The 26,087-nt window shown below is 41.4% G+C and overlaps 1 protein-coding gene across 3 annotated transcripts; it reads left to right on the top strand.

Moving 5' to 3' along the window:
- On the top strand, positions 1-25,823 carry CLPX (caseinolytic mitochondrial matrix peptidase chaperone subunit X). Of its 3 annotated transcripts, none has more exons than XM_053364417.1 (14): positions 1-216; positions 3,251-3,375; positions 4,603-4,720; positions 12,289-12,443; positions 13,208-13,367; positions 14,738-14,779; positions 16,141-16,317; positions 17,431-17,595; positions 17,818-17,906; positions 18,645-18,809; positions 20,509-20,808; positions 21,105-21,197; positions 22,783-22,889; positions 24,041-25,823. In XM_053364417.1, the coding sequence occupies exons 1-14, from the start codon at positions 147-149 to the stop codon at positions 24,129-24,131; spliced, it is 1,857 nt and encodes a 618-aa protein (XP_053220392.1). In that variant the 5' UTR covers positions 1-146; the 3' UTR covers positions 24,132-25,823. The 3 variants fall into 3 exon arrangements, with proteins under 3 accessions (XP_053220392.1, XP_053220393.1, XP_053220391.1); XM_053364416.1 differs by having other exon boundaries at positions 2-216; positions 3,215-3,375; XM_053364418.1 differs by lacking the exon at positions 14,738-14,779 and having other exon boundaries at positions 3,215-3,375.
- The last annotated feature ends 264 nt before the right edge of the window (positions 25,824-26,087 follow it).

Below are 26,087 nucleotides of genomic sequence, written 5' to 3' on the forward strand. Positions count from 1 at the left end.
GCCGGGAGCCGCAGTTCCTCAGGGGCCTGTGACGCCACACAGGTCGTCGAGAAGGAGGCTGTCGGTGGGGTCGTGGAGAAGGCCGAGCTGTTTACGCCAGGCGCTCTCTCCCGGCTGGAAGGAGGAGGAGGAGCGGGGCCACGGATATGGCCGCCTGTAACACCTGCGCAGCGGCCGCGCGGCTCCTCAGCTCCTCGCTGCCGTCCGCGCGCAGAGGTAACGGGGGTGGGGCAGCCCTTTCCCTTTCCCCCCCCCCAACCCAGCTCACCCTGGTCGCGGCCTAGAGCCGGCCCCCTCCCGTCCCCTCAGGTAGGCCTTGGCCCCGCCCTTTACAAGCTAGGCCTGCCCACCCCCCAAAATATCCCCCACAACATTTATTTACGGTTATTTTTTTTAATCAGCTTCTGCGTCGGGTTTAATTTGTTAGTATCCAGCAGTTTCCAGAGGAGTAGGATTTGTTTATTATAGCCCATCAGGCTTCCAGATGGATGCAATTTAATTATTATCTGTCAGCTTTCAGAGGGGTAACCTGTCCTAATAATGTCTTGCAGCAAAACAACAAGATTTGTATCCAAATCCCACTCAAAAGTAGGCCCGTTGACGTTAATGGGCACGATTAATTCAGGTCCATTGACCTCAGTGGGTCTACCCTGGGTACGTATAACTTAATGTTGGGTACAATTCAAGGATTGTATTGTGTGGCACCTTCAGTGCTATCCTAACCATGTATCTTTGCTCAACAAGTATGTCCTTTTGAGTTTAGTGAGGCTTTAGCCTAGGAAAAGAGGTTCGGATTTGCAGTTTTAACACATTTGTTATGGCATAGGCTTTCATGGAACTGAAGCCCAGTGTGCCAGAATGTGTAGATTTGTTGATTAAAACTACATAAATTGTGTATTAGCTGTTTTTAAAAAACATAATTCATTAATTATACTTTGAGGCAGTGTACGAAATAAGACCAAAACTGGTCGTGAGAAAATAAATATAACCATAAAATAGATTCAAATAAACTTTATAAAAAACAATAGGAGAGCCTTTCCTTGCAAGGGTTGCTTGCTAGGAATTCTCTAGAATTCTCTTCCATTAGAAGTGAAGCAAGCTCCAGCATTTTGTTTTGGGTGTTTGTTGAAAACATTTCTCCCAGGCCTTCCCAAATCTGTTTATTTTTTATCTTGTTATTTCTTGTTTACATTTTTATTCTGTTTTATGCTTCGTATACCCTGCTCAGGTATTCCCTGAATGTAGTTTATAAATTCTGGAATAAATTAAAAGCTCAAATTTTGGTTGAAATTTGACACAAATTCTCTAGGAGGCTTTTAGGCTGGGTCCATAGTTTATTTATTACCTAATTGCTGGCCTTCGGTATATGTTGTAACCCTGTAAAGTGTCTATGTATCTTTTCAGGCAGGGAAAAGAAACACCATCCAAACGTGGGGTCCAACAATATATTTCCTTAAAAAAAGTAGCAACAAATGCTTCATCCACCCACCCCCCTTTGTAAATTGAAATAAGAGGGGTGATAATACTGATCTGCCTAGCAGAGGAGTTGTTAAGAGTACTGAAGTAACCTCTGTGAAGTGCTTTCAACTCCTTAAATGAATTAAAGCAGAACTCTAGGTGTATTTATACAGATATCATTCCCATTGGTTTCAAAGTATATTTAGTATTTGCAGCCTTACCCCTACAATTCCATGCAGAGTTACCCGTGTTTAAGTGCCACTGAATACAGTGGCACTTGCTTCTGAGTAGATGTACTTTGGATTGCACTGTTAGCCTTTGTTGCTTATACACCTTTTGTGAGGCTGCTTTCCTCCTGCAGTTTATTTTGTGTTAAGCATGTATCTGTGCTGTTGAAGCCCAACCAGCTGAAATCACACAAATTAAACTCATGGAAGGCAGAGAGCTTAAAAGCTCTTTCTGCAATGTGTTTTCCTGGTTTGGAAAGAGCTTTTATCTCTCCACCTTGCTTACTGGGCTCTGGGAGGTTCTCACAACAGAGCCCAGTAAGCAAGGTGGAGAGCTTAAAAGTGCTCTGCCTTGTTTGGGGTGTAATACCTGTTTGGTACACAGGCTCTAGAAGGTAACATGGCTTGCTTGGGGCAGTTCCAAGGGGGTGGCTTGATTATACGTGTATTTACAGACTATCCCTGAAACATAACCCACATGCAAGTTGACTGTACTAAGAGTTTGTTTAATTTTGTTGTGGTTTTTTATTTTTTGTAAGATTCCTTGGTTTGATTTTTAACATTTAAAAAGGTAGGACATATAAATGTCTGAGCAACATGTTATGTTTATACAAGAGGGCTGTCTAACACATGGGAAGACTGTTTTAAGTTGCTATGAATCAACTCATTCCGTGCAGTACATATGTTGATGATTTCTTTCAGATTTGGAAAAATGGGTAAACTTAGAATCTCTCAAAGAAAGGTTACCATACATTGTTAATAGAAAAGGTTTTATTTTTCATTAATCACCTCTTAACTTTCAGCCTACTGACTAAACTTTACTGTCACTGATTAATCAGTGGCCCTCCAGATGTTGGACTCTAGCTCCCATCCAAGGGTGTCCAAACTTTTTTCAAAGAGGTCCAGATTTGATAAAGTGAGCATGCATGAGGGCTGACAAAATTGTCAACCTTTTTTTAGAACTGCCACAGGGGCAGGATTAAACCAACTGATGGGCCAGATTAGGCCCCCGAAACGGACTTTGGACATGCCTGCCTAGGCCATTTGTCATACTGGCTGGGGCTGCTAGCTTTCTGTTCATGGCCAAAGGCAGTGAATCTCTATTCTTTGTGAATCTTCTGCATAATGACCCAACTGCATACATATCCATATTCGAGTGTCTCACTGATGTCCTTACATCTGATTTAGGAGCACCATGACAACGTTATTCTCCAACCAATAGGTGAGCCTGCAGCAGGTCTTATCGATATGGCAACACATCTGCTCCAGTCCCACTACCTCAGCAATCACTCTGATCCTAAAACAATTTGCACATTGAATGAGGACACACTCCATATGATGAACACTTGCTCTTTGATAGCTGTGGAAGGTGAAAGAGTCCTTTGGTCACAACCTTTGGTGGAAATGAGATGCAGTGACTTCATTGGAGCAAAGTTCCTAATAAGTGACTTTAGCTGGATTGATGGTAGATTGTCTACAATGTGGGCTGAGTTTGTTTTGCAAAACAAAAGAATTTGTTTCTTTTGCAGGTATTACATGTGGCCGTTCTTGCCTTCCTGTTTTAGGAATAATTGGGACTTTTGAAGCACGGTCACTAAGAAGTATTCCCTTGAGAACTTTCTCTGAAACACCGGCATATTTTGCTTCAAAGGATGGTGCAAGCAAAGATGGTTCAGGAGATGGGAGTAAGGTATGCAAGCATTTTCCGTAGACCTTGTTCTTCCAAAAAAAGTGTTCACAGTACTTAGGTTTTTCTCTTTTTAAAAAACCAAAATTTAGAAGCTTCCTAAAAACTTGAAAAGAAATTATTCAGCATGATTTCTGGCCACAATTTGAATCCATGCTTCTGCTATTTAAGTGAATATATTGTATAGCAACTGGATAACACTAAATTGGGAATGACTGTGTAGAGATGCCATAAAACCATGGATAAAGACCCTGATGCACTGCAGATAGCCTTATGAATGAATCCAAGTTGCTTGTGCATGTGAACGCTCAAATCCTGATTTGGATTCTAGACTGTGATATATAGTTTGACATGATGTCTGAGTTGAGCCAAGGAAGCTTAGTTATAAAATCATAAAAATTGGTTCCTCTTTAAATTCAATACTTTGGGGTATGTGTGTTGTTTCTTTCCTGACAAAACATGTTGAAATTGTGGAGGGCCTTTGAGAGTGAGTGAGATATATATATATATATATATATTACTTTAGCTTTGAAATGCAATCCTTACATCAGGTATCATTATTGTCAGGCACCTTCAAAGCCTGCACCCCTGCTGAGGCCCCACTGCCTACCCCCAGAGCCTCCTGGCCCTGTTCCTGCTCCTCCTTGCTGTCACTTCAAGTTGACCTGTATTCTCTGTTCATATAAGTAGTGACAGGAATGAGGAGACGGAGCAGTGACTTGTGCTTCCCCTCTGGGAAGTTTCAGGATTGGGCCTAGGGGGAAGGGGCAAGCAGAAGGGTAGCCATGAGACTGGCATGGAGCCCCTCCTGCTGTCCTAAATCTAGAATTGGCACTATTTATAGTTGCACAAATTGCTGTGCCGCTTCCAGACTCCTTTAGTTTTTTTTATCTCTATATTTTTTTCATTGATATTAATGAGAAACCTCTTCACATGAATGATTTATATTTTAGTGAGCTAAGAAACTTCTCAGAAATATATGAGAATACACAACAGCTTCACAGGGTGGACATGGCTGCCATGTTTGTGTAGAAAACAGCAGGGAACTTTGGAGTGAAGCGGGCAGGCGGGGATGGGTGGGTGGACAAGGTAAAACCAGAGACCTTGTTTCTAGTGGGTGAACATGCTGACGGAGGCAGGGGCGAGGAGGAATAATGTGAAGTGCAACAAGTTTGTAAATCTGTTGCCTGGCTCTAACAGTCCAAATCCTGTTTTATTTACTTCCATTAGAAAACTGTTAGTGAAGGCAACAGCAAGAAGTCAAGTTCTGGAGGCTCCGGCAAAGGCGGAAACCAGCTGCGTTGCCCAAAGTGTGGTGACTTATGCACACATGTGGAGACCTTTGTGTGTAAGTTGTAGCAGGGCTTTTTGGGGCTCTGTAGATTGACTTCACATTTTTTGTGAAAATTATTTATAACTTAGGGTTTTTAAAATTACTCCTTCTGAATGATAAGTTGCATGTGTGTGTGTTTAACTATGTGTAAGAGCTGATTGGGACGCGGGTGGCGCTGTGGGTAAAACCTCAGCGCCTAGGACTTGCCAATCGTCAGGTCGGCGGTTCAAATTCCCGCGGCGGGGTGCGCTCCCGTTGCTCGGTCCCAGCGCCTGCCAACCTAGCAGTTTGAAAGCACCCTTGGGTGCAAGTAGATAAATAGGGACCGCTTACTAGCGGGAAGGTAAACGGTGTTTCCGTGTGCTGCGCTGGCTCGCCAGATGCAGCTTGTCACTCTGGCCACGTGACCCAGAAGTGTCTGCAGACAGCGCTGGCTCCCGGCCTATAGAGTGAGATGAGCGCACAACCCTAGAGTCTGTCAAGACTGGCCCGTACGGGCAGGGGTACCTTTACCTTTAAGAGCTGATTCTGGAACAGGTTGAAGGTGACATCCCAGGAGTTGGAATAAATATCTTATAGCCGTGTACAGTATGGCCAATATAAACCTTGCCCCTTGGTATTGTGTTTCTTCTGTTCTGCTGGATCAGCTCAGTTCTGAATAGAGAGCCTTAATGGTGAGCAAACAGCAAAGTATGCATCTTAAAATAATAATAATGATAATAATTGCTGCTCATATTCTCCAGCAACCTGATTCTACATTTTCGGGTTCCCAGTGGGTTAAAAAATGGAATCCAGGTAGTGCTTTTTTCTGGGGGGGGGGATGCATACCCCTAAACATTTTGTGAATCTTTGTACTTAAGTCCATTTACTGTATTTATTTTTCCTGATTTGAACTATAAAATGGTGATTTTCTTGAGTCAAAATGAGAGTACCCCTAAACATCTTTTAAAGAAAAAAAGCACTGGATCCAAGAAACCTCTTGTTGGGAACCTGACCTGTTCCTACTTTCCTACTAACTTCTCAGGAATCCTGTTGGACCTGCTGCTTGCTGCCTGTGCCTCTCCTCATGTGTCAGGTCCATGTTTGTGAGGTGGAGTTGTAAGAAGCAGGATTTTGTTAGGCATAATTGCAAGAAGATTAATGGCTTCCCAGGGTTTTCCTCCTTGACATCATCTTGGGTCTGCAGCAGTTGATAGATAGACAGGTTTTCCTCCACCGAAGGGGTGGAGCGTGATAAAAGGCATTCCAGGGTTTTGAGAGAGGAGAGTTGCACCTTATCACTGCAAACACTGACTCAGTCCTTTTTCTTGCAACTAACAGCTTTCAACATGCCCAGAAAGCAGAGTCAGAATGAGTTTTCTTTTTTTCTAGCTAATGTTGCATCAGAAATATAAATGGGCTTCCCCCAGTAGTCAAGATGGTTGGAAGTAGGCAAGATTATTTTTGTGTTGACACCCTTAAGCTCACTTGAGGGGCTAGTGTCTTTTAGGAGGATTTAAGGGATAAGTTTCCACATGACAGTTGAATTTCTCACATGTCTTTGTCTTTCCTGACTGAAGTTCAGGATGGTAAATGGGGTGGAGCGGGGGGCTATCCCATTTTACTTCACAACAATCTAGTGAGGTTGATTGGTGTGCAAGTGACTGTGTGTGACCCAAAGTTATTCATTTGTTTGGAATATTGGTGGCCTGTGTTTTTTTTTTACTAAAAGGCTCCCAGGTGACTAGGAAAGTATATTAAGACCTATATAAAAACATAACAAATATTTAATTTGCTAATTAATTAATATTAGTTAGCAGCAGCAATAATCACAGCAGAAGAAACAAGAAAGGGCACTAGTCAGAGCCTCCTAATGGCCCCCAGGAAGCTGCCTTTATACAGAGTCAGACCTTTGTCCATCTAGTGTTGTCTGCACTGATTGGAAACATCTCTCCAGTGAGTCTCTCCCAGCGCTGCCTGGAGATGCCAAGGGTTTAACCTGGATGCTGTACCACTGATCTGCAACCATTTCCCTCAGGACAAGGGCTAATTTGGCCTGCTGTTTCGAAGCCATTCTAAGGAATATTGAAGTTTATGACTGAATGGTGAGACAGTATCCACTACCCTATGCTGGCTTATAGCATCCAAAAACAATGTTGTTGTTGTTAGATAGGCTTGTCTGCCTATCATTTCCTTGGAATAGGGATCTGGAACTGAAATGTGAACTTTGCAAGAGTGATCTGTCAGCAGATTTCTTGTTTTCTGCTGCCTCCTCTCTGTGTGATATTGCCTGAAAACTCAAGTGGGTAGAGATGTTGAAATAACATTTAATATTCAGGTCTAGAAAAGTATGCACCGAGGCCCATGGTTTGGAGGTGGGGAATAGAAACAGGAAATTAAGAAGTTTAATATTTTTACAAACCAGTACAGGATGTGGAAGTATCTATTCAGCTATGCATGCCTCCGTAGAAGTCATTCCAGCGCTGTGTCAGTGGAGACAAATGTTACATCAGAACAAGCCTGAGCTTTCATGGTCTCTTGACTCTGCACAAGTTCTAGTAGTAAGAATAGTTAGCGGTTGTAGTACAAAAAGCCATCTAATTGGAAGATTCCCTCCACTCTAGATGTTATCTGAGATCTTTCCGTGTGATTCAGTAGTCTACCTTTTACCTTCCCTTGAATGTGGAGCTGTGGAAAGTCTTGTTCTCCTTCCAGCTGGATTACAATTTTTTCTGGCAATTCAGTTACTTGTGGCTTGAACTGAAATTATGGTTTTGTTACCACACATTACATATGTTAATTAGTATACCAAAGCCAAGAACTATTTTCACCCAACAGAACTATTCTTTTGTTTGTTTGTTTGTTTATAATGTGAAAGCATGTCGAATCACAAGTGTTTCCACTATGAAACAATATATTTCAGAGCATCTCTCCTAATACAAATCTCCCTTCACTCTTCACTTGAGAGCTCCTGAGGCAGGTTCAGAGGGTTGCAAAAAAGGAAAGGGCCTTTTCAGTTGTGACTTTCTGCTTGTTGAATGCTGTTCCGCAGTGAAGTCCATCTGGTGCTATCAGTAACATCCTTTTGGTGCCAGGTAACAACTTGCGTCTTCTCCCAGGCATTTGACACATTAGGATGATTTTGCTCTCTGTTGATAGCATGTTTCTACTGCTGGAGTCTTTTAAACCATCCTCTCCATCTCCCTTCCCTCTTGCTACTCAAGGCAAGAAAACCTCCCAGGACTGCAAGACAAGTAGTGCAAAAAGCTAACTAGCTGGCTGAACCTCTCACTGCTCAGCAAAGGGGCCTTGAAGTTGGGGGCGGAGAGAGAATCAATTTAAACTTCTAACCTAAATTATTACTGTTACCATTCTGCCATTGCAGTCAAAAATGAACATGATTGTTATTGTTGTGTTTAACTCCTTTTTTACTTCTAGATTTTATAAACCTGCAGATAGCCCTGATTTTGGGGATCAGGTATACTTCACCACCAACCCCTACAGTTCATATGTGCAAAATAGTTCAGACCCCATGGGGCCACACAGCTAACAAAAACACAGGTGCCAGGTTCCACCCAATGTGTGTGTGTGGGGGGGCGGCATGCGTGTGTGATGTCATACAGCAGGAGGCGGCCCAACAGAGCTGTCACTGCTGTGGGAAGGCCTGATTGGGCCTGCTGTTGCTGCTTTCAGTTCTGCTTTCAGTTAATTGTCACTCAAAATTTTCTTGCATTTCATTTTCCTTTGACTTCTACCTTCTTTACATTTTCTCCTCCCCCCTTGTTTATACATATATATATATATAGCGTCATCTCATTGACTTAGACTCCAACAAGCATAAATACATTGTCAACAAATATAGTGTGGGTTTCTATAGGTCAAAAACAAGTTTGCTGTGGTACTGGACTATGTGATCTCAGTTATCAAAAGGCCTTTAAAGGTACAAAGGTCTGAAACTGTATTTTTCATGTGACTGGTGTTAGACGCAGAGGCGGTCATGCTTCTCTTCCTGGGCTTGAGGGCATTTGAGGACCACAGGTGGAATCTGGGTGGAGCTTAGGTTGCGCATTGCTAGAGCTCTGTAGAATAGACAGAGGAGAGAGGCATTGGCTTTAGTAGACAGTTTTGTTTGTTTCGTCATTTATGGCTTTATCCCTGCTGGGACTTTTGGAACACAAATCTTCTCAGCAGGGCCCGACTAATTGCAATCTAATTAACACAGTGTCTGCTGCATCCTCATGCTGCTTTGTTCTGTGCTGTGGAGAAATCTTCCTCATCAGTGGAACACGGACGTGCTTATTTTCTGGATCACAGAGTGATAGCATACATAAATGGGAAATACAACCCTGATGACAAAACTCTGTTGTTGTTTGCGTGGCTGTGCACTTGGACACACAAATAAGATTATCCTACACAGAAAGAAAAGGATCATGGAGAGGTGCCCCCTCCATTTCTAGAGCTCTGGCAGCGTGTTAGGCTCATAATGGGTCTTCAAGAAAGAAGCAGAGGAAAGTTATGTAGTTGAAAATATAGGGACAGGAGGTTTGGGCAGTGACCCAAGGTCCCTGTCTTTCTAGTATCTGGGAAAATAGAAACTCCCATCTATTCTGTGCTCTGTGACTCTATCACAGATATTTATTTATTGGATTAATTCAGGAAACAAACTGGGCATGCCTGCGGCGCCTACATCCCTTCTTGTACTTTTCTCATTTGTGTATAAAGTGTGGGTATGTCTGTGTTCTACATCAAAAGGCACAGAGATGACAGAGGCTGAACCCTGCACCACCTCCTGCCTTATCTCACTGTGCCTCATTGCTTCAGGTGCTTCCCCCCCCCCAAAGTCCAAGTCGCTTTGGAATTGGAACCAGGCACATTAAAGCTGGAAGCAAGCAGGCAGGGAAAGGTTCAGCTCTGTGCAAACTTGGTTGTGAAAATTAGACCCCTTTGCTCTTGGACCCAGTGTAGGAAAGTTCCAGAGATTTTTTATTTTTTTACCTGACTTGTTAGTTGCTTCTTACCTGAACGTCTCCAAATGACTTACAGAGCATTAAAAATATACATATAAGCAATATATTAAAATATTAAAACAGATAATACAATGCACATAACAGCCACAGAAAGCTTGGCAGCACACCCGCGATGAATTTGTTCGTGAATGGGGCAGACCCATGAGCAGCCAATAATGTTGCCCACATCTTGTCTAGCTTGGCCCGAACTGGCTTCCCCTGATCATATTACAACCCTGTAGACTTCCAGTACCTATCTTAGTGATACAGAGAGAGCCAGTTAAACGTGGCATTTGTACATATGAGATCACATATTTGCAGATGCAATCAAATATATCGCTTCACTTGCTCTACATTTCTTATTCTGTAAGTCAGACCCCAGTATTAAGGTACTTCTTTTTTTCCTGCTCTGAATCAATTATCTCATCTTTCAGCTAAACTGTCGCTACTTAGAACCAGATCTTAACACATCGGTTCCCAAATTTTCTTTCCCACAGACCTGAAAATTGCTGAGGGTCTTGGCAGGTGGACCACTTTATGATTTTTCTGCCTTTTGTAGCAATTTTAATGCACTGTGCTAATTGTTGTATGATTTTAAATTGATTGCTTCTTTTATTTCCTATATATTGTGAAATATAAGAAATAAAAGAAGCAATAACAATCCATTTAGATCGGTTCAAATGTTTAATGTGGTGGATGTGCCATATCCTATGTTCAGTTACAAATCCAGACATGCTGTTGACTAAAGCTTGCAGCCCACAGCCCAGGAACCCCTCCTATAAGATATCCATGTTTACTCATCCCATAATATTAAACAAAGTGTCATTTTTGAGGAAGTAACTGTTGCTTCTTGAAGGAAAAATCTAATAACTCTTTGCAGTTGTTGCTCTTCCCCATTTATCTCGGAACACAAAAATGCTTATCAAATATAAGCCGCTTTGCATCCCAGCAAAACTGGAAGCTTCAGGTCCTGCTTGAGTGTTGTCTGTTTTGGGAAACATAGTTAAAACAATCCTAGTAATTAAGTCACTAAAAATGTCGAGAAAAAGCCAGTTGGGAAAACAACACAACTTGAAACTGTGTTGCTGAATAATAAGCCTCTTGTCCTCAGAGAATGTTCCTAGTGATTCACAAAGTTAGTTTTACATCAGGAAAGACTGGTGTAAGATTTCTTCCTGGAAAGTAGAAAGGATTTGCTGACCTCCTGTTTCAGGCCTTGGGCTCTTAGCTCTAGTTACACTTCACCTGTCCAAAACGTCCTCCAGCATATAAGTGCCTTGGGAGTCTGTTTGGGCCCCATTCTATATGCTGGACACAGGATCGCGGTGTTTACTGCACAGTTAGTATGACTGAGCAGTTGCGAGTGGGGAGATTTTCCCTCTTGGGTTGAGAGTGCAACACTCACTAATGAAGAGGCCAAGTTTAGAGCTTAGTTTATTGTATTTGCTTAACAGTTTCCCATCCAGACGGTGCTTTACAAAAGCCCCCTCAGACACATAGAAAAAAAACCTGATGTTTTGTATTGTGTTTTCTAAGCTAAAGGTTCCTTGGATGCAGAAAACTGAGCTGGTGTTCCTTGATTCTTTTGAGACAGTGAACTGTGTAGTTTTTTCAATGTATAATAGTGGCTTGCTGGCCTCGGCAGCACTTCCTCTTACCAGGGTGGGGCAGGGTAAAAGTGGAGCAACGCAGGCCCACTGGTGCAGCCAGTTGTTTGGAAATCACTTATAAGATTTGAGTTTAAAATAGAACCTTGGTTAAATTCTATAATATTGAAGGGTTTTTTTGTTGTGCATGAAATGGCTCGTTGGTGCTATGCTTTGGAAGATAAACTGAAAAACACAAAGGAATTTATAAACCAGGGCGAGGAATCTTTTCAAGCTTGGAGCCACATTCCTTTATGAACAACCTTCCATGGGCCACATGCCAATGATGGCTGTGGCCCAAAGCAAAATCAGGTAGGGTCAGATCTGTCAAGAGGTAGGACTAGGCCGCACACACCCTTGCACACACCCTTGCACACTCACATATGCAAGCACACCATGCACATTTTCATATTTGCTCTCTCTCTCTCTCTCTCTCTCTCTCTCTCTCTCACACACACACACACACACAGACTGTCACTGTTCTCTCCCTTCCCCAGTAATGAGACTTGAAAAGTCTAATTTCCAGTGGGAAGCAGGTGATTTTCATGAAGATTGCAGCTGGGTGTGGGGCTTCTTGGAAGGTAATCTTCATGCTCAATTGCCATGAGGTGGGCTAGAGATTTTTAGAAGGGGAGGTGCAGCACATAGAGGGGGAGAGGGGTATCCAGTGATCCCCTCAAGTGCCTCCCTGCGCAGTGGTTTTGCTTAAAAACAGCCTCCCATTTACTCCATCGGTAGGTTGTTTTCAAGCTCCTAATTGCTGCAAATGGAGTGGGGAGGGGAGGCTTTAAGCCAGAAGGAGCAGCCAAACCATGGGCCAGTCTTCCACCCACACTCTAAAGCATTCCAATTGTCCCATAAGTTTTTACTTGCGTTAATCCACTCTTAACTGCTGGATAAATCAGTTGTCACTAAATAACTATTGTCTTGTTTGTGTTTATGCCCTTTTCAGCTTCTACCCGCTTTGTGAAATGTGAAAAATGCCACCACTTCTTCGTCGTGTTGTCAGAAGCGGATTCCAAAAAGAGCATCATTAAAGAACCGGAATCTGCAGCCGAAGCTGTGAAGTTGGCCTTCCAGCAGAAGCCGCCACCTCCACCCAAAAAAGTAGAGCCTTCTTTCTTTGACTGGACTTTGATTATCTTGCCTTGAAGTTTTGTGACTTGTTTTTTCACAAAGCCAAACAAAATTCTGCTTTATTCTGCTTTCATAGTGTGATATCCAAGGTTAGTCATACTCTGTATTAGACCCAATGAAGTCACCGGACTTCAGGGAGACTATTCTTAAGTATGGCTTACATTGGGTACATTGGGTATCACCCATAAGCTTCATTTGTGCTTTCAAATTTGCTTAAAGGGTTTGGGAAGAAAAACAGGGCTCTTGATGCAGTTCAGCAATATAAGCCCACCACCACTACGTTAAAAAATCCCTAGTTTGTGTGCTCCCAGGATTTGGGGAGGAAACCAAAGACCTTGGTTACCTTCAAAGGAGAAATTTTCCTGCAAAATATATACAGTGGTACCTCGGGTTACATACGCTTCAGGTTACAGACTCTGCTAACCCAGAAATAGTACCTCAGGTTAAGAACTTGGCTTCAGGATGAGAACAGAAATCGTGCTCCAGTGGCGCAGCAGCAGCAGGAGGCCCCATTAGCTAAAGTGGTCCTTCAGGTTAAGAACAGTTTCAGGTTAAGAACGGACCTCCGGAACGAATTAAGTACTTAGCCCGAGGTACCACTGTATTGGGAATTTAAGTGTGGGATTCTCCATCACCCCACTGGAAGTGAGTTTAAAGTGATCAGTATTATTAACTAAACATATTCTGGCCTTGAGGGGATCTGTTGACTGTTTCTTTTCTCTTTTCTTGGCCAGATTTATAACTACCTCGACAAGTATGTTGTTGGCCAGTGTTTTGCCAAGAAGGTGCTTTCGGTCGCAGTGTACAATCATTATAAAAGAATCTACAACAATATCCCTGCCAACCTGAGGCAGCAAGCTGAAGTTGAAAAGCAAACTTCCTTAACACCAAGAGGTTTGTTTTTCATATTACATTGTATGTGCAGATATGTCTGGCACCATCAGTCATGCGGTCTCCTCCCTGTGTGATCTTAGTGCCAAGTGGCAGTTAAACAGTACACATTCTGTTATCGTTTCAGTGTTGGTGATTTGTCCACAGGATAGACAGATTATTGGCAACCCAAATTATTTGATTGTTTCTGCCTCAATTTTTGCACTCTTGCAGTTTAAGAGGGAGTTTTTCTTTCATAGAACCTTTTTGAAAGCTGACTTTTACTTACATACTTATCATACACTATATTCTTCCCTAAATTTTTTCAACACATGAGAATCAAAAGGTAGAATCCTTTTAAGTAATAGGTTTGAATAAGTTGCCTTTGTTAAAGGAATATTGGGGCAAGAATATTCTTAATGGACAACTAGATTTATTTGTGTATAGACTATCACCCCTGATATAGAACAAAAGTAATGTTATTTCAGATATATGGAAAGACAGCCCAGAATACAATGGTGGGTAGTATGCATGGAACAAAAAAACTAATTTAACTCTCCTGTGCTTAGGGGGCAAAGTCACTTTAATCCAGCATCACAGAGTGGACCCTAGTTCACTTTTAAAATTACATATGACAGCAGGTGATAGTCATATGGTAAACTCATTGAAATGAATGAACTTAAGTAAATTAAGTATATTGGTTTCAGTGAGTCTACTCTGATAAGGACCAGCATTGCTTGCTACCCAGAAACAATAATTGAATGCTAAAAATATATTAAGGGTTCTTATTATTATTATTATCATGTTGGAGCAGATAAATTTACACCTGGAGATAGATGGCAGCTGGAGAGTGTGATCTCTTATGGATGCTCCTATTTCTGAAATTGAGTGAGGTTTCAAAATGACAAATATGTCTGCTGTTCCCGGAAAAAGTCAAACGTCCAACTGGCTCATAAGAGAAGTGTCTGACCCATTTAATGCTGTTAAATTTTAGCAAGGCTTCTTTTTCTTTCTTTTTCTATAATACACCTTCTGATTACATATGTATAAGATTTGCACTGCAAGTGTAGAGTTTTTGTGTGTGTTCATTTTTTGTATCTCTTGCTTTTCTTAATCCCAACTCCATTTTAAAATTACAAATACTAATATCAACTCTTTAGCATAACTATTTTAATACTGACTTCCATTCCTTTTTTTTTAAGATAAAAAATTAGGGAGGCTGTTAAAATTCTGAATGTTTGCGGAGGAGTTTTCTTGCAATATAAATTAAATCAATTGTTCCATAAACCTGTATTCAGAAGAGGGCAAGAGGTGAAGAAAGTGTCATGCTTTTCTTTTCATTTATACATATATAAATATATGTATCGTATTACTGTTTTCATCCTCTCTCTTAGAATTAGAAATCAGAAGACGGGAGGATGAGTACAGATTTACAAGTAAGTGGGCTCTCCTCATGTCCTCCTCTGCAATATCTCCTTGCCTGAATTGAACCATGAGCAGTATTTTAATTGTGACTCTGTAAAAATAATACAGCAAATCCAGACTGCATTCATTTTCTAAATAGCCACTCAGGCCTAGTTCTCACTGAGGTAGAAAACCTGTGTCTAGAGCTGCAGTTTTACCCAGGACTAAGCCTGATTGAATTCTGCAGGACTTACTGCGTAGTAGAAATGGTCAGCATTGTGCTATAGCTGTATTACTTCAGGTTGGGTTGTGGGAGAGAAGCCCATGTGATAGAAAGCTCCAACATTATGGGGGCAGGATACCTACATATAGAAAACTACCATGCCAGGGAGAAGGGTACTGGTGGATTGCTTTCTAGGGGTGCAGAATTTATTTTTTTGATGTAGTATGATCCAGACATGGGAGCCTTCACCTGCAATCTGCAGTAGTACAGTCCAGACACAGGTTGGCTGTGAGAACAATACCTCTGTGTTTCCACCAGGAGTGAGTTACCTGTTAACCTACAGATGTAGTGGGATTACTACAAATCCCATCATCTTTGATGATTGGCCATATTGGCTGTGGCTGATGGAAGTTGGAGTCCCAACAGAATCTGGAGATCAATGGGTTCCTCTTCTGTGATTTAGGGAGGGTCTTAAAAGGAGGATGATTTGGCTTTACTTCAACACGGTGTGTTGAAGGCAGGTAAAACCTCCTCAGAACTTCTAGAAATAATTTTAATACTTGATATGTGAGTGAAAGCTTAAACTTCCTGTGGATCTGATACTAACAATGGCTGTGATGTGAAGTTTAGAGCTTAGATTATTGTGCAGTTCCAGCATAGAGTCACTTAATTTAAATTACAAAACTAAAGAAGTATCCAGTGAGGCATGTCTAAATGTCAAATTCTTTCCTTTCTTGATGGGCCTGAATTAAAAGAAATTCTTGCCTGCGATATTTTTATTGGGTAACTTTTTGCAGAGTCACTATCATGGATCTCTATTATCCATTTAACATTTTTCCCATTACTGTGGCACCTGAAGGACTTCTGATTACCTTCAGAAGAAAATTTGCCTAAAAAGTAATTTGTATGGAAATGGGAAATGAGAAACTTCCACTTCAACTAGAATATTTCTGATCTCTTTATTCCAAAATATTTGTTAGAATCTAAATCCTCCCATGATGATGTGTGTTGCAATCTGGTTTTCAGATGCTATGGTCTCTCTCGATTTTCAGGTAGATGGAACAATACTTGGAGTTGTCTGGAAAAATATGTGCATGTTCTGCAGGCTGTCTCAAACAAATCTAGATTGAGTCAATTTGATTCTCAGTTAATTTGACTTGTACATTTCAGAACTTCTCCAGATTGCTGGTATTAGCCCCCATGGCAATGCTTTGGGAGCGTCAATGCAGCAGCAGGTGAACCAACAGATGCCCCAGGAAAAGCGAGGAGGCGAAGTGTTAGATTCAACTCATGATGACATCAAGCTTGAAAAAAGTAATATTTTGCTGCTTGGACCAACTGGATCAGGTTTGTAAGGGCGTGTTGTACCTTGTTATAACATTCAGGTTGTTAGGTAGATTGTTATGTACTGTATTTTTCACTCTATAAGACACACCAGACCATAAGACGCAATTAGTTTTTGGAGGAGGAAAACAAGAAAAAAAATATTCTGAATCCCAGAAGCCAGAACAGCAAGAGGGATCACTGCGCAGCGATCCCTCTTGCTGTTCTAGCTTCAGCAATAGCTGCGCAGCCTGCATTCGCTCCATAAGACGCACACACATTTCCCCTTACTTTTTAGGAGGAAAAAAGTACGTCTTATAGAGCAAAAAATACTGTAAATTACATCAGTTTTGAGCAAAATTCTAGGAAGGAGCTCTGGGAAGCTCTAGGAAGGAGCTTTACATGGGGACTAGCTACCCTTTAAGTTGACTGAGTTCCTTTTTAGGGAAGAACAGAGAGAGAGAAGGCAGTTTCTTCCTGAAGAAGTGTACTTCACATCTTACAGAAGTAGCTATCACGCTGACAGTTTTTCATTAACATTTAGATTCCATCTGTCCAATATGGCAGTCAAGAGAAGCTGCAGAGATTGCTCCAAATAGCAGCATGCCTGTAATAGCTTAAAGGCAAAGTTTTTAATTCAATAATACACATACCACTGCATCTAGTGTTATAAACATATTGTAAACTAGGTGCTGATAATATCATAAGCTGCTTTTATTTATTTTTATTTATTTCAAGGAAAATGTAAATAAAGTAATGGACTTGGTATTGTACCCTACATATTAGCAAGAAAATGGTAATGGTCTCTTTACTTCCTTAACCCTTCCTTTGGACTATAAATGTGTGTGTGTGTTTTAAATAAAAAGTTGACCATAGCATTGTAGTCATTTTTGCAAAAATGAAATAAATATGCACAACTTTATTGGATTAGTATAATGGTATTCCTTAAGTGCCTGCTAGTTGTATAATAAACCTTGTAGGCATAAAATGGTTGGGCATGCCAGGTTACCTGAATTTCTAGATCTGCTAGTACAAAAGCAAATATCACTGGTAGTTGACTCCTGCTGGAAAATAATTAAATTTTATAAAAATAAGCCATTAAGTGAATGTTAATAACATATATATATATTAACCTAGGTAAAACCCTGCTGGCTCAGACTCTGGCAAAATGCCTGGACGTCCCTTTTGCAATCTGTGATTGTACCACTTTGACTCAAGCAGGCTACGTGGGAGAAGATATTGAGTCTGTTATTGCAAAACTACTGCAGGATGCAAACTACAATGTAGAAAAAGCTCAGCAAGGTAAAATTGGGCCCTTCTTCCCGCTGGAGGTGCCAGTAAAGCCTCACATACATTTTTAATTTGTTCTTTTAATGTTTGGGTTGTTTTTCTTATGCAATAGGCAGCATTTCATAACACTGCCACAGCATATTCTATTTTTAAAAACGATGGCCTTCACTGTGTACAGATTGTCCTTCTTGCACAACCCAAATGCTCTTCACATTAATTGCCTCTAATTTACAGGAATTGTTTTCTTGGATGAAGTGGATAAGATTGGCAGCGTGCCAGGCATTCATCAGTTGCGTGATGTGGGAGGAGAAGGCGTTCAGCAAGTGAGTATCAAGAGCTTCGCTGCTGCTCTGTCAGGAACTAGCAAGCTCTAGATAGACTGTCCTAGTTTGCATGTAACATTAAGCCATGCTTTATTTCAAGAGTGGAAAGCCTCCAATCTGCAGACAAAATGTGGCCCTCCAGGCCTTCCAGTTTGGCCCAGCTATCAGGAAGCCATACCCACTCACTGCTCACCAAGGAGTTTGCAGGGGAAGCTCCAGGAGTAGAGTTTGAAGGCATACTCCCACCCCATTGCTTGAGGCATTCAAACACCTGCCAGTTTGGGGGCACTTCGACATCCAAGCTGAGGCAATTGGCTCTGGGGTGGCTTAGGACTTCATGGCTGCCATGACAAGGATGGAGCTGTCTCAACATATCATTGGCAGACCACGCTCTGGACATTGTTTTCTCAACTGGGCAGGAAGAGGGTGGGAGGTATTGACATCAGTCCCTTGCCATGCTCAGATCACTTCCAGTTGAGGTTTAGTTCCTCACCGCCTTCTCCCCTCTGCAGAAGCAGGGGACTTATTAGGATGGTCTGCCCTCAGAGGCTGATAGATCCAATGGGTTGCAGACAGCTTTGGGGATTTTCCAGCTGATATGACTGGTGCTTCTTTCAAAGCCCTGGCTGACTTGTGGAAACATCCAAATGGCTCAGGTTGTTGACTCGATCACCCCTGAGCACAAGGTTGCCATGTCATTGTGGATACATTGCTAAACTCTCTCCTGTTTTAACTTAGGGCTTGTTAAAGTTACTGGAAGGGACAATTGTGAATGTTCCAGAGAAGAACTCCCGTAAATTACGTGGTGAGACTGTGCAGGTTGACACAACCAACATCCTCTTTGTGGCTTCTGGTGCTTTTAACGGTCTTGACAGAATCATCAGCCGGAGGAAAAATGAAAAGGTAAGGAGACGTGGAATTAAAATTGTACAATTTAGTCATGCAAGGTAAAAGGGACGCGGGTAGCACTGTGGGTTAAACCACACAGCCTAGGACTTGCCGATCAGAAGGTCGGTGGTTCGAATCCCCGTGACAGGGTGAGCTCCTGTTGCTCGGTCCCTGCTCCTGCCAACCTAGCAGTTCGAAAGCACGTCAAAGTGCAAGTAGATAAATAGGTACTGCGCCGGCAGGAAGGTAAACGGCGTTTCCATGCGCTGCTCTGGTTCGCCAGAAGCGGCTTAGTCATGCTGGCCACATGACCCGGAAGCTGTACGCCGGCTCCCTCGGCCAATAAATCAAGATGAGTGCCGCAACCCCAGAGTCGGCCACGACTGGAGCTAATGGTCAGGGGTCCCTTTACCTTTACCTTTAGTCATGCAAGGTACACTTGGTTTTAACTGCTGGTAGCTATTCTGGAAAGAATCGGAGCCATTGTGCTATGAAATACATTACCCAAGGCCTTCCGTGGCTGGCAAGTTGTTGCAGACCCAAAGTGGCTGCCTTTCAGCGTTTTTCATTTATTTATTAAATTTGTATACCACCCGTCATTCGTAGATCTCAGGGTGGTTCATAACATATAAATACATGATAAAAATACAAAAGACATAATAAAAACAAGAACGAAAAATCAAATCTGTCCCGATTGCCCAATGTCAGAAACACACACTTCAGATTCCCATCCCCACCCCCGCAACTGAAAATAGAGCTTGGAGAGAGAGAGAGAATCTCTATAGATCACAGCAACTCCCTCTCCCTGACCCTCAAGTCTTCCCTGATGGCTGCACCAAGTACCCCGGTGGGCACAACTGGGTGAGACCAACTCCACTCTGCTCACCCACCCAGGTCTCAGTGACACAGACTAGAACTGCCTCCTCATCCACAATCAGATCATGGTTGAGGGAGGTCTTAACTCTAAGCTGACCTGGCATTCAACAACTGCAGCTGTTATTCCTATAAGGATGGCACAAGGGTGAGCTGCCACCCATTTGGCTTATCTAGCACACTGGATTATACTTTTTATTCACAACTGTAGAACATATAAATGCCTATATTTTGGCTTTGCTAAGGGTTGAGGGTTGTGTTTTTATTTTTAGCCTGGCGATCCCATGTGCTTATCTTCCAAAGGGCACTTTCCAGTATCAACATGTGGTCAGGTTGACATAACTACATATGGGCATTTTAGGTGATGAAAAATGTTACTGTTCTATAAAACTCTTTAGTTCTTGACAATTATAATACTTTCATATTGAAAAACTAGAGCCGCAAGAACTCGTGCATATAGTGACTGCTGCATTGGGCTATGGGTTCAAATCCCACAAGTTGTGTGTTCAAATCTCGCAAATCCCATTCATAAGCCACAATCAACCTACCCAACCTCACAGGGTTGTTGAGAGGTTGAAATCCCACTCCAAGCTCATTGTGGAAAGAGTGGTAAAGATTTCACATTTTTCAAATGCTGTTCAGGTAACAAGGTGGTCAAGTCGAAATAAATTTTAAAAAACACAAAAAACTGCCCAGTAGCACCTTAAAGACCAACTAAGGTGGTCGTGTTCCACCACGTATTGATGTGTCTAGTCAAATACAAGATAGATATACATAATGTAATTGGGACTTTCTTCTTAAATGCAGTCTATATTTCTCTCTCTTTTTTTGGTCTTTGCAGTATCTTGGCTTCGGAACTCCATCAAATCTGGGGAAGGGCCGAAGGGCTGCAGCAGCTGCAGACCTGGCTAATGTAGGTGGAGATTCCAGCACTCAGCAGGATATGGAAGAAAAAGATCGCTTGCTTCGGCATGTGGAGGCACGAGATCTTATTGAATTTGGCATGATCCCTGAGTTTGTGGGGCGTTTGCCAGTGGTGGTTCCCCTGCACAGCCTTGATGAGAAAACCCTTGTACGGATTCTTACTGAGCCTCGGAATGCAGTGATTCCCCAATACCAGGCATTATTCAGCATGGATAAGGTTTGGATTTTCTCTTGCTACTTGAGACTTGTTCAGGGCTCTTTCTTGTTACCAGCATTTTGTTTCCAAAAGAGCAGGACTCTCTCTTGGACACTTTAAAACATTAGATTGATTTTTTTTGGGGGGGGTGTGATTAATTTGCAGATCTATTAAATGATGACTGCACTACCTGCTGAAAAACAAAAGAAAAAACGACTCAAAATTTAATTTATGCTTGTCCAAATACAATTAGAGTTTCCATAGGGAGGGAGGAAGGGGGGGACTACAGAGTGTAACTTTTGTCTTGCATTTTCCAGTGTGAATTGAATGTTACTGAAGATGCCCTAAAGGCTATAGCCAGGTTGGCCTTAGACCGCAAGACTGGTGCAAGAGGTCTTCGATCTATAATGGTAAGGCTGATTTCTCTTCACTTGTATCAATGATCTAGGACATAACCATTAGTTGTGTTTATTGAAATCCCACTGTCTGCCCTGGGAGGTGAATCACAGAGAGATTTTTAGAAATCAGATCATTAGTGGCTCAGTTACCCTTGTTAAAAACAAAACCAACCTTCCCTACAGCTTGAAATTTTGTCTTGGGGAGAACATTTTTCGCCTAGCCCATGCTACCTAAAGACTTTCCAACTTGCAAAGCCTTCCTAGCAATCTAAAGTGATTCAGTCCCAAAGAGACCATGCCATGTGATAGTTCTACATGTTCTGGAAGAAAGACTGAGTTTAGACACTAAAATATTTGTTAACAGTACTAAAAGGAGTGCTGTCTGAAGCTATAGAGCGGCTGCTTTATTATTATGACAGCAGTATGTATTCACCTAATGCTGGGGTTCTTAAATGCCAAAATTACAAGACTAGTATCAGACAAAGATGTTCTTGGAAAATGAATATGGGCATTATGCGGAAGTTCATATCTTTTGCAATCTTTTTGCAAACAAATGGAGTCTTCCTATGCAGTAAGTGAAATCTAAAGCATATTAATGGTCGTGCTAATTCTATTCTCATCGTGGTGGAAGTTGCTTTTCTCATTGACTGTATTCTGGATCTTTATTTTGTTGACTAAGTACTTCTTATTTTAAATAAAAGGGGGAAAGGTATAAATGTGTAATCAAGTCAAAGAGGCAGAAAAAGCAAAAACAAAGATTGATTTGGAGGAAGAGCAAGACTGGCAGGGAATTAATGTTTGGCCCAAAGCAGAGAACTGAAGGTTGCATAAGAAGCGGCTTTGAAGCAGGGCTGGCCTGGAATGGCTAGAGTGGAATCTGGAAGCGTAATTGCATCTTAGACAACTTCCTGCACATGCATCATTTAAATGAGTTGCACAACAGCTCTACGGTCCTGTGCAGCTCGAGTGAGTTTTGCACAGAACATTACCAGTAGATCCTGCCCATAGGTCATTTATGTCTGTCTTCTATTCCGTCACCCATGCCGATTTCAAAATCTACCACTTTGAAGCACTTGTTTTACCTTGCCTTGTGGTAGGGCCATTTCTTAAGAAGCTGCTCAACACCAAGTCAGACCATTGGTCCATCCAGCTCAGCATTGCTAATACAGACTGGCATCAGGTCTCTGGTGTCTTTTCTCATGCCTACCTGAAGATGCTAGGGAACCTGCATGAGACCTGCATACAAACCATGCGCTCTGCCACTGAGCTACAGCCCTTCCACCTTGTTTTTAAGGTGGAGCTAGAAGAAAGTAGCTATGCTGATGGCAGCCTTGGCAAGTAGCATTGTGATAGGATTCCTGACAAATGTCTGTCAACTAAGTTCTCAACTTACTCAGCTACTAAGTAGAGATGTTGACATGAATGAACATTATACTGTCCATTAATTTCAATAGGTTTACTATAGTAACTTGGTTGGCTACTGGCCTAAGCCTCTTTCGGGCAGAGAAGTGGTTGTAGCAAACTGTCTATTGCCAGGTGTTCATTGGAAGAGGGATTATGTGAGCAAAACCTTGATGCTTATTCTTCTACCCTTTAGGAAAAGTTACTGCTGGAACCCATGTTTGAAGTACCCAATTCTGACATTGTATGTGTGGAGGTTGACAAAGATGTCGTGGAAGGAAAGAAGGATCCAGGATACGTCAGGTAATGTCAGGTTTTCAACACTAGTTTGGGTCTGATGCAAAAATAAACAAAAACACTTTTTCGCAGTTACTGTTTTCCACAGTTATTTTAGATACTTTTAAAAATTCCAGTTATATTTTTAAGCTACCTTTTACAGTAGATGGCTGCTTAGCATTTAACACAAACTGGCTGAACAAAATAGCTAATAAACATTCACATTTTTGTATTTTCAAGTCAAAGGCCAGATTTATGCATTTTCAGTAGGCCAATTGGAAGCAGGAATCTTACTGAAAGATGTCATTTTGAAAGGACACTAATTTTAATAATAATGTGAGGTTTTTTAAAAAAAGCAATAAGCCTTCAAAGAGCAGCATACTTTACTTATAGAGTAGGAAGTAACCATAGGTGACCATCCAGTCAGGTCTCCTGCTTCAGTTTGAGTCCATTATTTCTGGTGTGTGTTGCTAGGATAAAAAGATTACAAGAAGTGCAGACTTAAGTTGCCATTTCATTTTTCATTTTCTAATGGCTTTTCAAGGCAACGGTCCACAGAACTCTGATTCTCTCCTTGATCCAAGGGACCAGTAGATCGTTTCTTCTTGAACAGCAATTCCACCTACTTTGTAGCAATTTTCTTTTAATAGTTATTTATTTGCTGCTGTTCTGCTAAAAGTACTCGGAGAAAGAGCCATTGTTTCTGCATGCAGACTCCCCTTTTCCTTTGCTGCCAGTCAGTGAACCAAATATCTGATTCAGTACATGACAGTTTACAACGTCCCTACTATAGAATATAATTTGGGAGGTAAAGATGCATTGTGGTCCTGGGGATCAGTATCAAAAGCTCAACTGGGCTGAAATGGCTCCCTGTTCTAGACATTACATGGAAGTAGAGTCATACCTCATGTTACATTTGCTTCATGTTACGTTTTTTCAGGTTGCGTCCTGCGGCGACCCGGAAGTACTGGAAAGGGTTACTTCTGGGTTTCGCTGCTTGCGCAGTAGCACTAGATCACACTTCGCGCATGCGCACAAGCGCCAAATCACGCCGCGCATCTGCGCAGATACGGCGCTTCAGGTTGCGGGCTTTTTATGTTGCGAACGGGCCTCCGGAACGGATCCCGTTCACAACCAGAAGTACCACTGTATTTGATCCTACTTGTGTTTAATTGCAGGGCTCCAGCTAAAGATGCTTCTGAAGAAGAATACGATTCAGGAGTAGAAGAAGAAAACTGGGCTCGCCAAGCAGATGCTGCAAACAATTAAATGCTGTCAGAATACTCTGCAGAAAATGCACTTAATGGGGATTTTGTTTTTAAGACCACATCCGGCTTTTTAGCCTATTTGATAACATTGGATCTCTCCTGAATATGATACATGTTCAGAAAATTTTGGCAGCGCTAATGGAAATCAGATCAAGTATTTTGCGTAACATCACACTGATTTATTTTTTTTGGTGGACACTTGGACTTCAGTGACATAATGTTCAGAAATGAAATGTATATTATATTTTGTTCAGTTAAAAAAAATGCTCTCTTTTTTAGTGCTGAGCTGAAAAGGTGGACTCCCCTTGTAAAATTCATCCCTTTCTCCTTTGGGGCACTTTTTTGGCCATTTATTACCACTGGGAGCACTGAAGAGTTGATGCACCCCCTCCAAAACATACACACACACACAAAACCTGCACTGTATCCTACAGTTTGATGAAGGCAGCAGTGCACCATTGCAACCCTCTTTTCTCAACTTCAGTCAGCTGCAGCTGGTGCCATTTTTTGTTCCAATTTAGATTTCATCTTAGTAGCAATGACATAGCCAGATCTGATCAACTACATGCCTGTGTGACAACAGTCACCGCGGTCAAACAATGCTAATACATTGAAATAACTTTTCCCCATCATCCAACAAAAATCTGGCTGCATCATTGTTACTAGGGAGCAATGGGAAGGTTATTTTTCAAACTGTGAACCAGTACAAAAAAAAGAAAGATTTTGAGGAAACATCAGGCCCCCTCAAAAGCTCCTTTTTTATACTGAATGCATTTCCTGAAGAACTTTCAGCTCAGCCCTAGCTTTTTCAGTTCTAGAGTGCAATGCAGGTATTGCCAATAGTTGAGGAGTTTTACAATAATTATACTACACAATTTGAGCAGGGAAACATAACACACAAATATTTTGAACCTACTTTTGTTTGAAAGACCATTCAGTATGCACTAAATATCTTTTCTGCTTTAAATGCAGTGGGTGCTAGAGGTACTTGTTTCACTTATAATGAAAACTGCTCTTAAAAACTGGATATGAAAGATTTAGGACAGTACTTTCTGGTCCCCAAACTCCACATTAGTCAAACCAGCGGGATTGCTCTAGAATAAACAGGTTGTGGATTGACCTTATTTTAAAGCAAACTTAATGTAATGTATTAAAAATAATTGGATATAATACCAAAGGGTTCATTCGTTTTTACTTACCTTGATTAAATATCACATGTAGGTTTTGGAGAGAAAAATGGATATTACGAGAACAGATGAACCAGGAACTTGCTATACCTTTTTTTGACAGAACAAAGGTTTACAGGAAGAAATAGACCATAGAATATAGAAAATTCTATGCCAATATTTTAATATAGTACTTTGTATTGAACGTACTGGAACCATCATGCATCAGTTTTTTGGTGCCAGGTATTTTTCCCAGCCTACCTTCTTATAACATTAAGAGGCACAAGAAAGTAGCATATAATTGTATAATATTTTTCATGTAATCAGTAGTCACTGTTTGCACAAAATTCTTATTTAAGTTATAAGCTTAAAACGCCGGTCTGCATCTTGTTATTTTAAATCTTTTAGCAAAGCAAAGATTGCTTTGTTTTAAAAGTTAACTTGATCCTTTAGTAAAGTATTTGTAAAAACACAAAAAGACGTGTATGTTTTTGATTCATTTCTGAAATTAAAATCTGTACCTAAAAGCTTGATGTCCTTCATGTTGAAGTGTGCTTATAAAAGTTTGGCTGAACTAGGTTCCATTTACACACTGATAGAATATTTTGTAAACTTGACACTGGCCACCAAGTGCATTGGGTGGGTGTAGCAACTTGCTGCTTGATTCTTAATCCTTTCCAAGCTTGTTATGAATGATTCTTCTTCTTAATTCTGAAGTTGCAGGCTGCTAGGCAATGAGACTAGAAAGTGGTGTAATACCTCCAAGAGCACACAGACATTAATGGTTTCTT

Source organism: Podarcis raffonei, chromosome 14, assembly GCF_027172205.1.
Source record: "Podarcis raffonei isolate rPodRaf1 chromosome 14, rPodRaf1.pri, whole genome shotgun sequence".
NCBI classification, from domain to species: domain Eukaryota; kingdom Metazoa; phylum Chordata; class Lepidosauria; order Squamata; family Lacertidae; genus Podarcis; species Podarcis raffonei.

What these genes read in the sequence shown, in the direction of transcription:
- CLPX (XM_053364416.1), top strand. Translation starts at nt 147, where the DNA reads ATGGCCGCCTGTAACACCTGCGCAGCGGCCGCGCGGCTCCTCAGCTCC. An exon ending in GGATGAGTACAGATTTACAA is followed by an intron (nt 14,780 to 16,140) that starts GTAAGTGGGCTC and finishes TGTACATTTCAG; the next exon opens with AACTTCTCCAGATTGCTGGT. An exon ending in AAGGATCCAGGATACGTCAG is followed by an intron (nt 22,890 to 24,040) that starts GTAATGTCAGGT and finishes GTTTAATTGCAG; the next exon opens with GGCTCCAGCTAAAGATGCTT.